Genomic DNA, 19,376 nt, shown 5'->3' with positions numbered 1-19,376 from the left:
TGAGCTTTTGTAAGTTTTTTGAAGGTGGTGAGGTCAGTGCAGTCTCTGATGGGTTGTGGGAGTGAGTTCCAGAGGGAGGGGTCAGCGACAGAGAAGGCTATGTCCCCCCAGGTCCAGTGATTGATGTGGGTGGGGATGGATAGGAGGTTGGCTTCTGATGAGCGGAGGCAGCGGGAAGGGGTGTGGTGGTGCAGCAGGTCTGTGAGGTAGGGGGGAGCCTGGTTGTTGAGGGCTTTGTCAGTAATCAGGAGGATTTTGAAGTTGATTCTTTGTCGGACGGGGAGCCAGTGGAGGTTCTGGAGGACGGGAGTGATGTGTTCTCGGGTGTGGGTGAGGAGGCGGGCAGCAGAGTTCTGGATATGTTGGAGTTTATTGAGGAGGTTGGATGGTATGCCGTAGACTAGATGAAGCTATTGCAGTAGTCGAGTCGTGATGTGATGAATGCATGAATCAGGGTTTCAGCAGCAGAGGAGGAGAGTGATGGGCGGAGATGAGCAATGTTTTTGAGGTGGAAAAAGGCGGTCCTGGTGATGTGATTGATGTGGTGATTGAATTTGAGCTGACGAAAATACGATACGATATACGATACGATACGATATTACTTTATTTGTCAGATCAAGTCTGAAATTTGACTTGCGTCACAGCAGCTCCATGTCCAACATCAACAGACAAGTATCCAGACACAATACATGAAACACAAACAACAAACATTTAACATAACAGCACAATCAGTGAGAGAAAAGCTGCTCAAAGAGCCTTCAGCGTGCATTTGATCTGGGATTTAGCTCTGTATTTACTGTGAGGATTGACTGATGCACAAAGGAGTGCTTCAGTCTGACTTTATTGAATCGTGGGACCCTGTATCTCCGATTAGATGGTAGCAGTTCATATTCACTGTTCAGAACATGGTTTGGGTCAGAGATGATGTTGTTGGACAGCTTCACTAGGTTGTTATGATAGGCTGAGTCAGAGAGTCTCTGACAGGGTTGACCAACAATCTTTGAGCAGATTTTTAACAGGTGGAGCAGTTTTGATTTTAAAGCTGCTGACAAACATCTGTACCAGGTAGTATTGCAGTACTGCAGAATAGACATGATTACAGATGTAAAGAACAACAGAAGAATTTCTCTGCTCGCCCCAAAAGACCTAAGACGGCGGAGAAAATAAATTATTTGTTTTGTCCTTTTGCACAGATATTCAATGTAATCCTTCCATGACAGCAGATGGTCAATCATTACACCCAAGTATTTATATGAAACTTCCTGCTTGATTTCATCTGTATGGATGACAATGGGGACTTTATGGGAGTCAGATGGTGAGCCAAAAATGATTTCCTCAGTTTTCTTGGTGTTGATCTCAAGAGCATTGCTATCAGTCCACTCAACCACCTGATTTACAGCCTGTTGGTGCAGCTCAGGGTCGTCTGTGTTACTGAGCAGAGATATTATTGCAGTATCATCAGAGTACTTAATGATGACTTGATTTTGTGTGTTGGTACGACAATCATCAGTGGAGAGAGTAAAGAGCACAGCTGAACTCACGCAGCCCTGGGGGGGCCCTCCTACATTGGTTGTGATGGCAGATGACAGGGTTTTGTTAACCTTCACAAGTTGCTCTCTACTAGTGAGCGAAGCAGCATACCAGTAAATCAGGTATTGATTTATTTCCATTTTGGCCATTTTTGACACCAAGATGTCTGCTTGTATTGTGTTGAATGCTGATGAGAAGTCTAGGAAGAGGGCTCTTGCATAGGGGTTGCGTTTATCTAAATGTTTAGTGATGATGTGAACCAGAGTGGCCACAGCATCTTCCGTGCCGCACCCTTGTTTATAGGCAAATTGGTATGGATCCAGTTTGTCTTGTGTTTTACTGATAAGAAATCGGAGCAGAATTCTTTTTAGTGATTTCATAATCACTGAGGTGAGGGCTATTGGTCTGTAGTCCTTATGTTCTTTTGGGCATGGAATTTTGGGCAGCGGTTTGATGTGTGAAGTTTTCCATGACAGAGGGATGGTGTGCGGTCAATAGAAGCCTGAAAGATGGGTTACCACACTGGAGCCAGCTCAGTAGCAAAGTGTTTCAGCAGAAAACCGCTGCACCCATCTGGCCCAGCCGCTTTCTTGGTGTTGGTGCACTGAGATGTTTTTCAGACCTCTTCGACACTGATGGTAATTTTGTCAGAGGAAGCAGGTATTATGGTTTCGAGCATTTCAGTGCACTTTGCAGAATTATCCAGTGACTCAAAACGGGTAAAGAACGTGTTTAGTTCGTTAGCAAAACAAAATTCATTGTTCGTCACAATAGGTTTAGCTGAGGATGACATTCCTGTCATGGTTTTCATGGTGTCCCATACCTTTTTGGGGTTTTTGGCTTTAAAAGCATTTTCCAAAAAGATCTCTGTGTGCCAGTTTTGATTCCCTCAATTTGACTTTCAGTTCTTTCTCTGTCTGTTTAAGTGCTCCATAGTCTTTGTTTTTGAAAGCTATTTTCCTGGTATTTATATCAGTTTTAATTTCCTTAGTCACATAAGATTTATTATTTGGATAGATTTGTATTTCTTTAGTGGGAACAACTAGTTCTACACAGAGGTTGATATAGTCATTGGTAAAATGAAAAATGTCCCAATCTGTCCAATCAAAACAGGCTTTCAACTGTTCCCTACTTTCCATGTCCTTATTACTTTCTTTTCCGGTTTACTTCTCTTCAGTTTGGTCTTATACACTGGTATCATATTTACAACATTATGATCAGAGTTCAGTATTGGTGGTCTACATTTAGTCACATAGGCTCCTTTAACATTTACGAAACATTTGTCCAGGATATTGTCTTTTCTGGTTTGATCCTTAACATACTGTTGGAACCCAGGTAACACAGTCTCTAGGCGACATTGGTTCATGTCCCCGAGCACTATTGCCGGTGCATCGGGGTGGCTGAGTTGCAGCTCGTGAACACAGTCAGCGATGGAGCCGGCCGCCAGTGACGCTCTGCCGCTGGGAGGCACGTAAACAACAAACAGTAAAATACACCCGAATTCTCTAGGCAGATAGAAGGGTCTTAACGTCATGCCGAGAATTTCTACGTTGGGATCACAGGTTTTACATTTTACTGAGTATGATCGGCACCACAGATCATTAATATACACACAAATACCACCTCCTCTGGTTTTCCCCGAGATCGCACCCCTGTCTGCTCGAACAAGGGTGAATCCGGGTACTTCAAAGAGAGATTCAGGCATCGTAAGATGACTCCGAAGTTGTGGATGTGAGGGTGGGGGGGGGATAGAGTATTGCTGTCAATTGTGAAGTTGACATTCTGGATGTCTTTGATACGGGATGGGGGGCCAATGATGATGATGTCTGATTTAGCACTGTTCCGTTGGAGATAGTTTGTTTGCATCCATGCTTTTATTTCTGAGAGACAGTTGGTGAGAGTGTGGTGTGTTGTGGGGGTGGTGGTTTTTGTTGAGATATAAAGTTGGATGTCATCGGCGTAGCAGTGAAATTAAAGGTTGTGGCGACAAATTATTTTGCCAAGGGGGAGCATGTAGAGGATGAAGAGGAGGGGGAGAAGCACCGAACCCTGGGGAACGCCTTGGGATAGAGGAGCAGTGGAGGAGGTGCAGTTGTTGATAAACTGATATCTGTCGGTGAGTTAGGATTTCAGCCAGGAGAGTGCAGTGTCGGTGATGTTGAGTGATGATTCGAGGAGGGACAGCAGGATGGCGTGGTTGATGGTGTCGAATGCTGCGGTGAGGTCGAGGAGGATGAGGATGTTCAGGTTGCCGGAGTCAGAGGAGAGGAGGAGGTTGTTTGTGATTTTCAGAAGAGCTGTTGCGGTGCTGTGTTTTGATCGGAAACCAGATTGAAATGGCTCAAAGAGGTCATTGGAGCTGAGGTGGGATTTTAGTTGTGAGGCAATGACACGTTCAATTTGACAGAAAGGGGAGATTTGAGATGGGCCGGAAGTTGGACATGATGTCAGGTGTGAGTCCAGGTCTTTTGAGAATGGTTGTGACAGAAGCCAGTTGGAGAGATGGGGGAACTGATCCAGATCTGAGGGAGGTGTTAATGATGGTGGCGATGAGTTGGGAGATGGCAGGGAGGATCTCTTTAACAAATTTGGAGGGCATTGGGTCAAGTGTGCAGGTGGAGTTAATTCCGGTCATGAAGTCGGACAGTTGCATGGGGGTCACAGGGGAGAAGTGGGACAGGGGCTGTGAGGTGAAGGGGGGGGAGGTGGGGGGTGCTGATGAGGGTGTCAGATTGCTGCAAATGTTGCTGATTTTGGTTGGGAAAAAGGACAGGAAGGAGTTTCACTGTTCGGTGGTGAAGAAGGAGGTGGCGTTGTCACAGGGTTTGAGAAGTTTGCTGATGGTGGAGAACAGACGCTTGGGGTTGCTGGAGCCAGACTGAATGAGTTGTGAGTAGTAATTAGACCGGGCTGCTTTGAGTGCGTTACTGTACTGCTGGAGATAGTCTTTGTAGATTTGTAGATGGATGGGGGGGGAGACAGACAGACATCTTGCAGGTAATGGAGGCAGTGATTGCTGAAGGTGAGATGGATTTGAGATTTCTGTAGGTTATTGTGCGTTTTTGCTTTTGGGTGGGGATGGGGATGTTGATGTCCATGATGATGGCCAGGTGATCAGAGACGTGGAGATTGAGGCTGGACAGAGGATGGATGGTGTTAGGATAATATATGATTATCGCTATCGATTAAACCATCCAACATTATATTTAAGTAAGTATAACCATGAGTGGGTTAAAAAAAAATTAATTGGCAGCATTCTTTTATTGGAAGCCAAGATGTTTTTTTATTCAGAAATATTACACAGTTTCAGCCCCTTAAATGTGAACATTTCAATTAGTATTTCTTCCTTTACATTTTCCTAATCGTATTTAAATAAGTTTACCAAAGTACCATTCTCGATTAAGTACTTTTACTGTACCTGTAAGTAAAGATTCTGAATACTTTTCCACCTCAAAACTTGCTTTAGACTTTATTTAATTATTCCATACTAACTCACCAAAACCTCACAGTTTGTGTCATGAACATTGTCTGTGGAAACAAAACATGTGGATAGTTCTTTTAAACTCACGAGACCTTACAAAATTATATTGCTCGATAGAATTTTGTCATACATTTTTGAGTTTGTGTATTCTTAGCTCACCAATCATGATTTGGGTTGAAACTTGCTCTGATCATTATGGGAACCCTACGGATAATTTCATTTATTCATGTCAGCTGTGTTAGCTGCTTGTTTTATAGTAATTAAATGAAGATAAAGAAATGTTCTAAACAAAAACATGTATATTAGAAATCCATTGTTCCTCCTAGTGGTGCACGATAATTATCGGCCCGATAATTATCGGTCCGATATTAGGAATTATGACGTCATCCCGATAAACCCGATAAAAGTATTAATAGCCCCGATAATATACAATATATGTTTTGGGTATAAAAAAATTATGCGGTGTGGGTGGATTGGGATGAGGGGCGCTTGTTTTTCACTCGGCTCCTCCCGTTTTGCCAGTACTGTGGTATTAGTGGTTTAGGAAGAGGAGAGTTTTTCACAAATCCAGCGCTCCCTAACTCATGCCTGGCTGTGACGTAAATGGTGTGTGGCCGTGAAGCCAGGACAGCAAACAAACATGTCGTCGGTAGTATGAGACTATTTCAAAGTTTCAGAGTTAGATAGTTCGCTTGCTATTTGTATTAACAAATGCAATGCAGAAGTTCCACGAGGAGGGAAAAAGGCAACGAGCTATAATACTTCCAACCTGATTAGTCACCTGAAACATCGCCATCACTACGATGGTGTGTTAAAAGCGTACAAAGACGCCTGCGCTGCTAAACTAGCGGCGAATCCAAAGCCAGCTGCAAAGGCACCGGGGCTTTACCTATCGACGAGGCTTTTGAAACTGTTCTTGGCTTTGTTTTGTTCATAGTAGTAATGCTCATGTCATTTGCTCACTACTAGTCTTTTTTTTACCACTAGGTGTGCAAAAACTACAGGTACATTTAATATATATATATATATATATATATATAATATTATTATCGGTTATCGGTATCGGTCTTGAGAAGCAGGAAGTTATCGGTATCGGTATCGGTTTCAAAAAAACAATATCGTGCATCCCTAGTTCCTCCCACTTCGGGGACATTTACATTGTTACGGCAAAAGGACAGTGTAAAAGAAACATAAGGGTGCTCCGATCAAACGGAAACTCATCATTCACTGCTGATCTGATTTGAACGTTAGCTCTTATTACTTATTTGCATACTTTCTCGACTGAACTTTAATTCGATCTGGGTGCGAGATAGCAGAACATCAGCTCCACCTTATCCAGAGAGGTTTCTCTTTGGGGAAACGCAGAAATACAAAGTGCAGAGGAGCAGACTTATTGTTGCTCAACAGAGTTTATAGAACACGCTTCTTGTGTGAGGAATAGGGCTGGGCGATATGGCTATCTCTATACACAATATATATTGCGTTTAGGGATGCTCCGATTGGCCGCCGATCAATATCGGCCGATACTCACTCTCTGCCGATCGATCGGTGCTCTCTAAAAATGCCGATCGCGAGAGCCGATCGCATGACCTAAATGTATTACAAAAAAAAATACATGACACTTTTCTCTAGGGATGTAACGATACCAAAAACTCACGGTACGGTAATACCGCGATAACAAGTCCACGGTACGATATTTATCGAGATATATTGAAGGAAAAAAAAATTCTAAAAAAAAATACAAATTTTTTTTTTTTACTCCAAAATGTTTTCTTTATTAAATAATAAATCTGATTTGTACAGCATTTAGTATAGTAGTACATTTAAATTGTCAAAACAGTAACAGACTGGAACAAGAACAAGTACTACCAAACAAAAGTATGCATTTTCTTTGTGCAAATAAACAAGAACATTCAATAATCAGACCCTGCAATAAAATAGATTTGAAGTAACTCAACTCAAACTCTCTCTCACTCACTCATCAGACAGGTTTCTTTTCAGGAAGATGAGCATGTCAACATTTCCAGGTAGAAGCTGGGATCTTTGGGCGTTTACAATATCCCCTGCTGTGGAAAAAACTCTCTCACTCGGCACTGATGTGGCTGGGACAGAGAGATATGCTTTGGCCATGGGGGACAGCAGTGGGTAACACTTTGCATTGTCTCTCCACCACTTGAGAGGACAGTCAGAGAGTAAAATAGAGGTCGCTTTGCGGTACAAGTCAATTTCAGCCTGGATACCAGTGTTGTGCTGTGCGACGTGCACTTCTTCACTGAAAGACTCCCCAAGGAGATCTTCGAGTGCTGTCTTTTTGGAAGGAGGAGATTGTTCCTCAGCGTCATGTGCTCTTTCCCCTTCTGTTTCACTAGGGTTCTATGCAAGCAAGCAGAGGTAGAAAAAAAACGTCTTATCTTTCTTTTCACAAAAACAACAGAGGCAAACCCACCTTACGTTATCTGAAAAAGTTACACAGACACAAAAAGAATATTTAAATATGTACCTGGTTCTGCATCTGTGTGGCTTTCAACTTCAGCCTGTCGAAAACGTCCTCCCTCTGACTGTCATTTAGCTGGTGCAAGCTCCGGAACCGGGGGTCCAACGCAGTGCTCTCTTGCAGAAACTTGTTTTGCTCCCCTTGGTATCTGTCTGTAAAGTCCTTCAGTATGGCTCTCTTCATTTGGGCGATGGTGGAGGAGTCCTCATCGCACTGTGCCATGCTTTGCTCTATCATGTGCTTGAGGGGCACAATGAGAGAGACTGTAGGTCGAGACTCATCGCACAGCACGGTGGTTGCTTTTTTCAGCGGTGAGAGAAGCCGAACCATGTCCTCGGCGTCCGTGATGTCAGCTGGTTCAAGAGTGTCTATCTCGCGTGCGTTGCGCCTGACTTCAGCACTGAGTAGCGTTGCAGCGATAGCTTGTTGTTGCTCCAGGTAGCGCTCGAGCATGTCAAGCGAGCTGTTCCATCTTGTGACCACATCCATGATGAGTTTATGCGCAGGCAGGTTTAACATTCCCTGTTTGGTGGCCAGCACAGCTGTGGCAGTTGAACTGCGGTGAAAAAACGCAGCTACACGCCTCACTCTACCAAGCAGACGACTTGCCCGGTTTACGTTCAAACCCGCTTTTGAAGCGAGGTTTAAAGTGTGTGCAAAACACTTTATGTGTGGGGAAAGACCGGCCTCTCTCACCGCTACATCCATATTCCTTGCGTTGTCTGTTACGACAGCAATGCCTTGATTATTGTCGAGTCCCCACTCCAAAACAGCAGATTTTAACACCGTAGCAATGTTTAGTCCAGTGTGTGATGTGAAAAGAGGCCGCGTCTGTAAAACAAAACTTTTAATTTCCCATTCGCTGGTCATAACATGAGCCGTGACTGTAATATAGCTCTGCGTAGCTCGTGAAGTCCACCCATCTGTTGTTATTGAGATGCACTCTGCTTCTTTGAGGCTCTGTGTCACTTTAGCTTTTGTCTCTTGGTACAGAGCGGGTAGCACTGTTCGACTAAAGTATGGCCGTGATGGAATGGCATACTTGGGCTCCAGCGTGTTTACTAACCTCCGAAATCCACTGTTGTCGACCACAGAAAACGGCCTTAAGTCTTTGGCCATGTACTCGCCGATGCACCTTGTTATTTCCTGAGCTCTTGGACTGTTAGGGGGAAGTGGCGCTCCAAATATTTCTGTCAGAGTCAGTTGGCCTGGCTTAGGCATTTTCCTCACAGTAGGTTGTTGTGTTCGGAGCTTTTCTGGGTGGTGATGTGACAAATGACTTCTCATGTTCGATGTGTTTCCCGAATTGTAGGCGACCGTCGCCCGGCAGGATTTGCAAATAGTTTGGCGTTTGTTAGTTTGCTTTTCACCTTTGTCATTTCTTGAAACGGGAAAACCAAAATGCTGCCACACAACAGCTTTAAAAGTCGATGGAGCATCCTCAATTTCACAATTTCTATTTAGTTGGTCAGCACGTTCGTCTACTCCATTCGCCATTTTCTCGTTGGGTCTGAGTGTGAGGGCGGGCTTGCACGCAAAGGATGATGGGAGTATTCTTGATTAGTATTATGGCGTCCTCTGCTGTTCAAACAAAAACATTACAGTTTTTATTTACAGGGCGAGATATAAATGAATGAACGGTAATATCGCGGTAGATCTTTTCAGTCTCACGACGGTATTGAGCCGTTTCATTACCGCGATACCGCGGTATTCGGTATATCGTTACATCCCTACTTTTCTCTGTGCGCGGCAAAACAAGCTCGCCAAAATGGCTTCACCAGTCAGGCAGTATTTTAAGGTGTCCGAAAATGACAATAAAATAGCGGTATGTAACGTGTGCGAAGCAGAAATCCTGCAGCTCCACCCGCTGTGACGGACCGGTGAGCGGAGCAAAACACGAACTAAGAGTTAGACCTAACACACTTCGCTATTTTATCTACCTCTGGAACAAGCTAAACTAGTTATACATATGTTTATTCTTCACTGTCGGGTCACTCATTACTGGATCAGTGAGCTGCATGAGACGACACCGACAGGCTGTCAGGAGAGAGAGGGAGAGAGGAAAAGAGAGCGCTTCCGCTCATTTCTCCCGTGTTATTCTCCAAAGTTAATGTAAACTTGAATAATGTACTTCATTTGAATGTAATAATTATGTTGGTTGTAGTTTGTGGAAGAGCCAGTGAATGAGCTAAGTTTTAAACATCACTTTAGATGGAAGATCCCCATAGGCCCCGCCCAATCGATCGGATTGGCGATCGGTATCGGCCGATACTGATTCCGGCGATCGCCCCCAAAATTGGCCATCGGAGCATCTCTAATTCCTCGTGGAACTTCATTTATGCATTTGCCATTTTCCGACAACCATACTCATACCTCATTCACACCAACAGTGTTTCAGGGCCGGTTCGGAGCTGGAGCTTGAAAAGCACCGGGTTTTCCTGTTCACACTGCAGCGGAGCAGCCTCTTAGCTCCGGAATCCGGTTTGTTTCAAGCACCAACATTTTTTCCGGCTAGAGCAAAAGCACTGCATACGTCACGCTTACGTCGAGGCGGGGGCAGGGGGAATCGGAATCGTCATTGAAGTTGAAGTTGATGATTACGATTGTAAAGCAGTTTTGAATGTAGCATGTAACGACTGTAAAGTTGGTAGTAAAGTCGTCCCATTTCTTCCATTTCGTTTCGACAGAGCAAAACCAAAACGAGTAGCGCTTCAACACAATCGGCCATTGTTGTTGTTGTCGGTGTGAGCTGTGAGGGGTTTCCGCGCGGTTTGGCTTTATGAAGCAGACACGCAAACAGTTACGTCATGACGCAAAGGATGACGCAGCACCAGTCGGACTCTGGGCGGTATGAAAAGAGCCGGGGCTAAACCGATGAACCGGTTCTGAACCTGAAAAGCTCTAGCGCGGAGCATGAACCGGAGTTGCGTTGGTGTGAATTAGGTATTTGTCGTCATTTCAATGCATGAAGAACACTCTTTCAGCACATTTTGGATCAACCACTTCCCTTGGCTACAGTGGCAATACAACGTACCTGATTCACAATGGGTAAGTCTGTGTAAGCAGATGTTTTGTTACTGTTGAATAAAAATAGACTAGGTTTGCCAGCCGTGCTTTTTTGTGTCACATTATACTTATTATGCCTCTTTAATTTGTTTCTTAAAGGTCCCATGTCATGGCCATTTCCACTGATCATAATTCCATTGTTGAGGTCTACTAGAATAGATTTATATTGTGCAATTTTACCAAATCACTTTGGTTTCTCATACAGCATCTCTGTAAACTACGTGTATTCACTGAATTTCACTCTCTGCCTTTAACGGCTCGTTGTAGCTCCAATAGCTCCAGCCCCCACCCTCCCTGTGAGCACAGTGTGCTCTGATTGGTCGGGACGTTGTGAATCGCGCTGAGCTCCGTGGAGGTCTGGTTTCCTTGTTTAGCGATAGCGAAACACAGCCAAACTCACCCTGAGCACACATAAAGTCACAGCCGAAGTAAAAACAATAAGTGTGGCTTGATATTGTAAGAAAAAGGTTGATAAATGCTGTGAGAATGGGTCTGCAGAGAGAATTTCGCCGCGATCCCAACTGTCTGTTATCAGCCTGCAGCCAGGGAGGAGAGATCAGCAGAGCTGCCTGCACTGAGTGTGTGTGTGAGGAAGTCCGTGGATTGGTCAATTTGGACCAATAAGCGGGGGCTTAACGTAACGGCTCCGCGGACGTAACGTAACGGCTCCACGGATTGGTCCATTTGGTTCCGGGTAACGCATGACATCATGCGGTACCCGGAATAATCAATGGACAGTGACGTATCTCCAACGAGGCGTTTTGGGGAGGTATTTTCTGTGTTAGAGTTTTACTCGCTACAGGGTGTACTTTAAGGGTTTTGACTCTGCAGACCGTTTACATGCATAAAAACCTTCATAACACACAAGGGGACGGGTAATAACCGGAAAAGCATGACATGGGACCTTTTAAGCTTACATGCAACCTTCATTAATGAATAATTAATAACCTTAATAGTATAACTATAATACAATTAAGTTTTCTTTAAAGATCCCCTATTATACTGTTTTTCATCAACATATTATAAAACATACATGTATATACAAAACATGTCTCTGAAGTGTTGGGCTCAAAATACCAAACAGATCATGCATTGTAGCATCCCATAATCCCCTCTGTTTCAGCCCTGTTTCAAAAGTGCTGATTCTCTGTCTGTTACTTTAGATCAGGGGTCACCAAGCCTTTTTAGGATGAGGGCTACTTTAAAAAAATAAAACAAGTCGGGGGCTACTTTTTTTTGTTTTTTGCAGTGTATATATTTAGCACATTTTAACATTATTATATGCTTACCTTTAACCTTTGTGTGCTGTTTGGGTCTGTGGGACCTGTTTTCAGTGTTTACTGAAATAACATGTATGCAATTTAATTATTTTAACCTGCTTTATTTTGGGGGGGACCTCACATCCTCGAGGGGGGGCCTCACATCCTCCAGGGGGGACCTCACATCCTCTAGGGGGGTCCTCACCTCCTCTAGGTGGGTCCGGGGGCATGCACCCCCGGGAAGATTTTTTTTTAAATGTTGAAGTTAAATGCATCAATCTGCATCAATCTGCACTTTGAGCACAACATGAATGTATGCAACAGCTCTCAACACTCGTATGAAAGGGAGCTGTATACTTTTCAATAATCCAAACATCTTTAGAATATGATCACAACCAATAACAAATCATTTAAACTTGTTTATTCTTATCTTATGTTACCTAGTTAGCATTCTTTCTTTTTTATTTATGCATATTTTAATAATCACTCCCCTTTTAAAATGTTTTTTGTTTCTTTTAATGTCCTATACACATTGGAATGATTTCTTACTTTATCTATATTAAATAGATAAAGTGTGCTCTCCCTAGCTCTCTCGCTCTCTCGCTCTCTCTCTCTCTCTCTCTCTCTCTCTCTCTCTCCCTCTCTCCCTCCCTCCCTCCCCGCGGGCACCATGTTGGCTACCCCTGCTTTAGATGGAAATAAGGAGCCACTCCCCACGCCCCTCTGAGAGATATTTGGTTAAAAAGAACACAATGGTGCTCTAGGAGGAGATTCAGGTGATCAGGTGGGGGGTGGTGGGGGGGGGGTTACCTTGGTTAGTTATTGGCTAATGGTTACACAAGCCAAAACATTGTTATGACATCATAAAGTGGCCAAAATCTGATCAGCTCATTTTCAGACAGGTTTTTATATAAATGGATCAGGACAAAGAGAATGTTTTTTCCTGAAACTTTCAGAATCTCTTTACACAGAGGGGACAAATGTTGATGTATAAAGGACATGAAAATGTGGATTTTGCACAATAGGTGACCTTTAATTGTGTTATTTATGTAGTAGACATAACGGTATTGTAATAAAAAAATTCTGATTCTAATATTTGTTTCTATAATCTGTACATCTTTTTATATTGCTTCCCATTTTGTGCAGTACAAAAATACAAAGGAATCAAGGATTGGAAGAGCCATTGGACCTTGCACAAAGGTTTTGCAGCATTCATCTACAGCTGGAGAAGGAGTCTTGCAGGTCCACAGAAAAACTCACACAACCAATTGTTGTTATTTGTTTCTTTTGATAGAACTGTTTATTTACGACCACAAAGTTGAATCATAATCATTATGTCAATTATTTGCCTTATTTGCCTTAATCTTGCCTTGTTAAAAACGGTCAAACACAGGGATGGGCAAATGGTTGCTCCTCTATTCGCGGCCCTCAGATTAATTTATAAACAACGTAATTAATAAAAAATAAAATAAAAAAATATTTTTTTATTTGTAGTACTGATACCGTCCACTAGACTCCTAGTTACATCGCGAGCTGCGTACATGATTTCGTTCTGCAGCCAAATAACGCAAAATAATCTGTGACGTGTTTGTGTGTATTGTGTTTGTTTCCCGGGGAAACACTCACAAGAAACACCGGCTGTTGTTATGCCTGCTGTGACGTTAAGTTGCCGCTTGTAATTATGCCGTTACAAGTTTAAAAGTTGTATTTATCATCTGAATTTGGCAAAACAAGTTTAATATTCTAAAAACGAAGACTTTGTTTATTTGAAATCAGATGAAAACAAACTGTCACGGACCCTGACGTGTTATCTATGATTACTATACACTTTTAATTAATAATTTCAGCGGGAGGGAGGGGGAGCGGTGCTGAGGAACAGCAGAGTGTCTTAGCTAGGTTCAAGTTAGACAACTACAATTACATACAATACATGCAATTTGTGTGTGTTCCAAGTGAATCCGTGGCCCCCTGGTGGCCAGTACATACATGATGTGGCCCCCACCACCATCCAAGTTGCCCATCCCTGGTCTAACAGCAAAATAAACTGATTCCCTTTTTCCTAAGACAAAATAAAAAGAATGATGAGAAAATAGTGGTTTGATTAAAAATATAAATATTTTACAAAAGCCTGTTGAAAAGTGTTTTTCCTGTTATTTTGAACCATACTAGTACCCTGACTCCAAAGGCCTGGGAGCAACAGAAAACAGAGAAATGTAGCTTTCTTTTAAATGTACACATCTTTGTAAGATGTGCAGTTCCAAAAGCGTTTTACATAAGGACTGCTTGCACATATGCTAACCACTCACATGCTAGGCAATATGGAAAATGTTACTGATAGTGAATCAAAATAGCTTTGCTGTGATTTTTTTTCTTATTCCCTATGGCATTTTGTTCACAGTACATCATTGAAATTAATAAAAACATATTCAAGATATAGAAAAGTTCCCAGAGCTAGTGTGCTATCTAACCTTCGCTTAAAAAGCTTCATATGTTTTCCACTCTCCCCTTCGTAGATGAGCACTATTGAAACAACTCATTATTCCTGCATATTTGTGGCAGATTTCAATTTTAAACTTGCGTGAAAATGTTCCTTCTGTGTTGTAATACACGGTTCCCGCGGGGTCTTAAAAAGTCTTAAATATGACCAAAAAAATAAGAAAGGTCTTAAATATGATTTACAAGGTCTTAAAAATGATCGGATTTGAAAGGTACTTCTATGTTGCGATAGCGTCTAAATGTGTTTTGGGGGAAATGTTCGGGATGCAAAGTAACCAGCACGGTAATAGCCTTTCAGTTCCCCCCAACAATTTGTATTGAATTAAATCAACATGGAACCAGTAATCACTAACTTTGTGTTTCCCCCGGCCCCTTATTGGAGAACACCCAGCTAGCAACCAAGCTTCAGCTAGCGGCAGTCAGAAACTGATGTATCTTCGAATCTACTTACAAATTAATATGGGGAAGTGTAAGTTCAACCGTATTTAGTTGGAAAACATCTAATTTAGTGCTTGGTTGAAAACTGGAGGGAACGTGTTTGAAGCCTGCTGCACCTTTTGCAAAATAAATTAGCGTTTGTTTTTTTAATGTAGCGTTAGCTAGTGCAGCGTTAGCTAGTGCAGCAGCTCCCGCAACAACACCGGGGGACCTCCGGGCGACATTTTGGTCTACGTCAACCCTAAAAGTGGAGGTGCTGTAGACGCTAAATACCGTAGCTAAACACCAATCATACAACAGCAACGATGGAAGATTGTAGCCAAGGCAGCAGAGCTCTGAATTTAGCTCTTGTCAGTATCTCTCTCACACACACACACACACACACACACACACACACACACACACACACACACACACACACACACACACACTAGGGCTGCTCGATTATGGCAATAATCACGATTATGTTGGTCAATAATTAATATCACGATTATTAAATACGATTATTCATTGACTTTTAAAACATCCATTTATTGAACTTTAAAACAAATTTGAACAGTATCTTTTTAACTGTTGATTACACTGAACGTATAATTCAACTGAAAAACCAATACAAAAATTAATTAAATAAATGCTACATTTAAATAAATAATATCAAAATAATAAATACCAATAAATAAGATCAACAAATATTTTGGAGCGCACTTCCACAAGCTACTAAACATATATAAATATGATAAATAAATTAAGACTAAAATTAATTGGATCAAATATGTTGTAGTGCAATGTCACAACCTAGCAAAGCAAAATAATCATTTTTTTCCATTATGTTGTTTTCGTAATTGTGCAGGCCAAAATCGTAATTGCGATTTAAAATATGATTAATTGCACAGCCCTAACACACAGACAGACACTCAAGCACACACAGACACACACACATACATACACACTTTTTGTCTAACACGCTAACACAGTTCTGTGTACTGTTAAGGTGTTATGTTCAGTCATTGTTCTTATGTTGAACATGAATACATTTAATTTGTAAGTAATTATGGGACGTATTTCTTCTTTCATAGCAATTTTCCTTCATACTTTCTTGCCGTGAAATAGGTCTTAAATTCTACTCAAAGTTGTCTTAAAAAGGTCTTAAAAAGTCTTAAACTTGAGTTGGAGAAACCTGCAGGAACCCTGTAATACTGTTGTATCACGTGACTTGAATTTTGAATTGAGCCGTCCCTTATAGATAATATCTCTTTACCTTTGATGGGAATTACGGCTCTTTTTAGTGAGCCGGATCATTTGTCTCGGCTCACTAATGGCGCTTTTCCACTGCAGGGCCTCGCTCGGCTTAGTACGGTATGGCTAGTCCTTGTTAGGCCAGGCTCACTTTATGCTGCGTTTCCATTACAGATCATGCATTTTAGCCATGCCTCATTTTGCTCTATTTCGCTCTCCTCCACCCCTGTCTTTGCATGCGCTGCAGCTGACCACGCCCCCCTGCAAAGGAGGGGGCCGAGTTACGAGGTCATGTTACCATGCTGTTACCATGCCACGGCAACCTCTCATTCCCCTGATAGGTGGAGAGTTGGCCATATAGGCGGAGCTCCTCGTCACTGAAGTCAGACTATTTTCAAATCTGTATCGGTCTGTATCAGATCCGTTAAAGCCCCGTTTTTAGAGATTTTGGGAGGAAAAGAGAGGGTTGTATTTTCTGACACTTGGTGAGTTCCCTGACACACCGGGGACCAGTGTTGGGACTAACGCGTTACAAAGTAACGCGTTACTGTAACGCCGTTATTTTTGGCAGTAACTAGTACTCTAACGCGTTATTTTTTAAATTCAGTAACTCAGTTACCGTTACTACATGGTGCGTTACTCCGTTATTTTTTTTATATAGTCTCGGCTCCCAGACGTTGGTGAGCGGCGCCAACAGCGAGGCGAACAGAGATGAGAACTGTACTTAAGTACAGTACTTGAGTAAATGTACTTAGATACTTCCTGTGTCACATGCGGAGACGCTTTGTGGGCGTGTTTGTGTTTAGTTAGCCTACTAACAATACTATCATGGCGACGGCGGAGCACAAGTCGAGTTTCTCCGCATGGAGATATGCTCACTATTTTACTTTTCTCGAGCATAAAGAAAATAATGTGTTAGTTAAGTGTAAGTTGTGTCTTGGCGGGTCAAAGATCCTATCTACTGCTCAAAACAGCAATTCCAATCTGTTAAAACATCTGCAAAAACAACATGCTGGGACGAAGCTATTAGTTAAGACCACAGACCCAGAGCCATCCGACGCCACCCCACCTCCACCTCCACCCAAGCAACAGCGGCTGGATTTCAACCGAGGGACTGCTAGTCAGGTGAAAGTGGATAAAGCCATTGCACGGTATGTTGTTGAACACGTGCAGGCTATTTCTACAGTGGAGTCACCCGCTTTCAGGGAGCTAGTAAACATGATACCATGTCCGGGCGGCACACGGCATATGGGACGCAAAACGTTTTCCAACTACCTGGAGAAAGAATATACCAAAATGGATAGCGAGCTAAAGAAAACATTTGAGGGGCTGGAATACATCTCGACCACCGCAGACATTTGGTCTGTCCACAACAGAAGCTTCCTCGGGATAACATCTCACTGGATAAACCCAAACACTTTACAACGCCAGAAAGTTGCGTTGGCCTGTAAAAGGATAAAGTGTAGGCACACGTACGATCTTATTGCTAGTGAGATTGACCGCATTCACTCTTTGTATGGAGTGTCAACAAAAGTTACCTCCACGGTTACTGATAACGGCTCTAACTTTGTGAAAGCCTTTGCCATGTATCAACCGGAATCGCTCTCTGACGACGATAAATTGGCACTTTGAAACATATCTTTGTTTTTGTATAGACCACATTGCTTAGCAGAGTTCAGTGATGCAAATGCATGTCAAGTTGATCAACAGATTTTATTATTCTCCAATGCAATAACAGTACTTAAATGAAGGCTATAAGGGCATTAATGGGAGCTTCTTTTTTTTGGGAGCCCTTTTTTTAAGTAACTAATACGTTACTTTTCACAGTAACGCATTACTTTTTGGTGTAAGTAAACGGTAAAGTAACTGAGTTACTTTTGAAATGAAGTAACTAGTAATGTAACTAGTTACTGGTTTTCAGTAACTAGCACAACACTGCCGGGGACACATATTCATGTATAAAAGACGTACAAAGGTGCATTTTGCATGATAGGTCCCCTTTTTAAACAAGTACAGACCACAGACTGTCTGTGTCATGGCGAATACAGTCGCTGGTTTATTTATGTCTATAGGCCGTTGTTGTGAGTGTGGACGGTCGGAGCATATACACAGTTAGCTTAGCCAATCTCCATTCAGAAAACATGCATTTTAAAAGGTTTTTCGCCTGCCGTCTGTCTGCAGACTTGTCAAAGCATTAATTCATGGTTTTTACTAACCGGTATCAGTATGTTGTTACTTCGGCATCGGTATAGGTATCATCACTGTGCGACCAAAACTCAGGGCAGTTAAGGCAAAACCAGACAACACCTAAAGGCAAATACCTCTTACCTTTGCTGTCTTCTGATCAAAAGTTGTGTTCAATGGCATTACAATGCATAAGACGCTGCTGAAGGTTAATCCAATGTCTCTGTGTCACTTTGAAATGATTACTGATAATCCATCAGCATATTTAAGATCAGATCAATAAGCCTAGTTTTCAGTTTTCATAGCGTAACATAGCTTTCGGTTTTGGGAAGCTGCGTGCGCATCACTCTCATTCCTCAATGCTAACGTGTAGGTGGATTTAGGATCTCCCCCTCGATTCTATTGGCTCTAACGGTTAAAAAGAGGTGTCAATCACCAACATCGATCAATGGTTTCCAGAGAAACGGCAAATACACCCAAATGACCCCAGAGGTGGGTTTCTTTCTCCTAAACCTCTCTAAAAAGGTCAAATTTAACTTATTTTGCATTAATCTTGATACAGGGTACTTATTATTGGATTCCTAAAGCTTTTAGTCTACTATTCCATCATTCAAGGGTGGTTTTCACTATAAGTCATGTTTTTTTTTGGACGGACACTATAATTTACATTTTTCTACTATGTTCAATCTGAATTTACTTTAACATTTCTACATCCAACTCACTTGCTTTGAGAAAAAAGATTATTAATTTACCCCTTTTTTTAGAAGTGAAGATATATATATATATATACACAACTGCAACGAAAATAACAAACACAATGCAATATCCTTTTCAATTTCAAAGAACACAAATTGGGTTAGTTACATTAACAAATAACCATAAAACAACAATACTGTACAATAACAAAATGAATGCCTTGAATAAACCGAAATACACGCGTGCCGAATATTCGCTGCTGATTACTACAGGATTCGGAGTCATTGTCATCGATACCACTTTTTATGTCTCTTGCAGTGGACTGATGAAGTTTAGCCCACTAGGGACTTTTCTTGATCATAAAATATGTAACATGTCAAATGCTGTAGGAACACTGAAAACCACCTTCCCAAAATGTTAATAGCTATATATATATATATATATATATATATATACACAATGAAACTGAAAATAATCTCTTATTCAACTAAATGTA

The 19,376-nt window shown here is 42.0% G+C and overlaps 1 protein-coding gene across 1 annotated transcript; it reads right to left on the bottom strand.

Annotated features, from left to right (window-relative positions):
* Nucleotides 1–6,636: 6,636 nt before the first annotated feature.
* LOC307045363 (E3 SUMO-protein ligase ZBED1-like) lies at nt 6,637–11,938 on the bottom strand. The gene is made up of 2 exons (XM_079690978.1): nt 7,512–11,938; nt 6,637–7,384 (listed from the first exon to the last, which is right to left on the bottom strand). Exons 1-2 carry the CDS (start codon nt 9,000–9,002, stop codon nt 6,986–6,988), a joined length of 1,890 nt encoding a protein of 629 aa, XP_079547104.1. The 5' UTR covers nt 9,003–11,938; the 3' UTR covers nt 6,637–6,985.
* Between the last annotated feature and the right edge of the window lie 7,438 nt (nt 11,939–19,376).

The sequence above is a fragment of the Notothenia rossii genome (genome assembly GCF_949606895.1).
Source record: "Notothenia rossii genome assembly, chromosome: 6".
NCBI classification, from domain to species: Eukaryota; Metazoa; Chordata; class Actinopteri; order Perciformes; family Nototheniidae; genus Notothenia; species Notothenia rossii.
This window is presented reverse-complemented; position numbering and strand designations above follow the sequence as displayed.